General features: G+C 60.0%; 1 protein-coding gene across 1 annotated transcript in view; it reads right to left on the bottom strand.

Moving 5' to 3' along the window:
* Positions 1–810, bottom strand: part of VOLCADRAFT_87348 (uncharacterized protein) — a gene marked incomplete at both ends in the record, with an annotated part of 13498 nt that overhangs the window by 8745 nt on the left and 3943 nt on the right. The window contains 3 exons of the mRNA XM_002947037.1: positions 41–76; positions 461–546; positions 705–725. Coding sequence (XP_002947083.1) covers positions 41–76; positions 461–546; positions 705–725 — 143 coding nt within the window. The remainder of the gene's footprint in view (positions 1–40; positions 77–460; positions 547–704; positions 726–810) is intronic.

Here is an 810-nt window from a genome sequence, read left to right as displayed (position 1 = left end):
ACGCTGAGACCCTCCAGATCGCGAGTGGCAGGACCCCCACCGCCGCCAGCACCGCCACCGCTTACTGCAGATAGCCCTGAGGGTGAGGAAGGGATATCGTACAACACACCCACACACCACCATGCAGCAGCGCCCATGAAACCAACTGCGCCGACTGCCGCCTCAAAAGTGCGCATCAACCGCATGCCGTACTATCAGTCCAAAGCAAAGATGCCAACAACTGCCCAAGGGAGAAGCTAGCGAACGAAAGCCCTGTGCTGGGCTGGTTATTCTGAAAGATTTTGTTTATTTCTTATATTTTTTTTTCTGTTGGGTAGAAGGGGGTGGTGGCGGTAGTGGCGTGCAGGTTCGAGGCCAGGAGGCGATGGGATGCTGATGGGTGGTCGGGAGGAGGATTCCCCCCCCCCCCGGTATACCCATAACCCTTCCTGAACATCCCCCCCCCAGCCCCCCGACCCACCTACCCAAGAGCTCGACGGGCTCATCCGTACTATCCGCGGGAGGGGCTGCTCTCAGAGACTCCGAGGTCACCACCACTAACTGGGCCTGAGCGTGTATGCAGGTGCGTGTGCATTTATGTATGTATGTACGGGAAAGGGGTGGAGGGAGAGCGTGGGGGTTTGCGGATTGGGCACGATGTCCGGGGATGGGGTGGGAGTGGCGGAGTGTGAAATACACGGCACTTGCACGCACCACCCACCCACCCCTGCTGCCCCGCCATAGCCCTATGCGCGAGAGGGGGGGAGAAGGAAAGCATTGGGACTCAGGAACAGGGGGCTTGTTGTGGCATGTCCTCCCCCCCCCCACCTC

Source organism: Volvox carteri (assembly GCF_000143455.1).
Source record: "Volvox carteri f. nagariensis unplaced genomic scaffold VOLCAscaffold_5, whole genome shotgun sequence".
Lineage (NCBI taxonomy): Eukaryota > Viridiplantae > Chlorophyta > Chlorophyceae > Chlamydomonadales > Volvocaceae > Volvox > Volvox carteri.
This window is presented reverse-complemented; position numbering and strand designations above follow the sequence as displayed.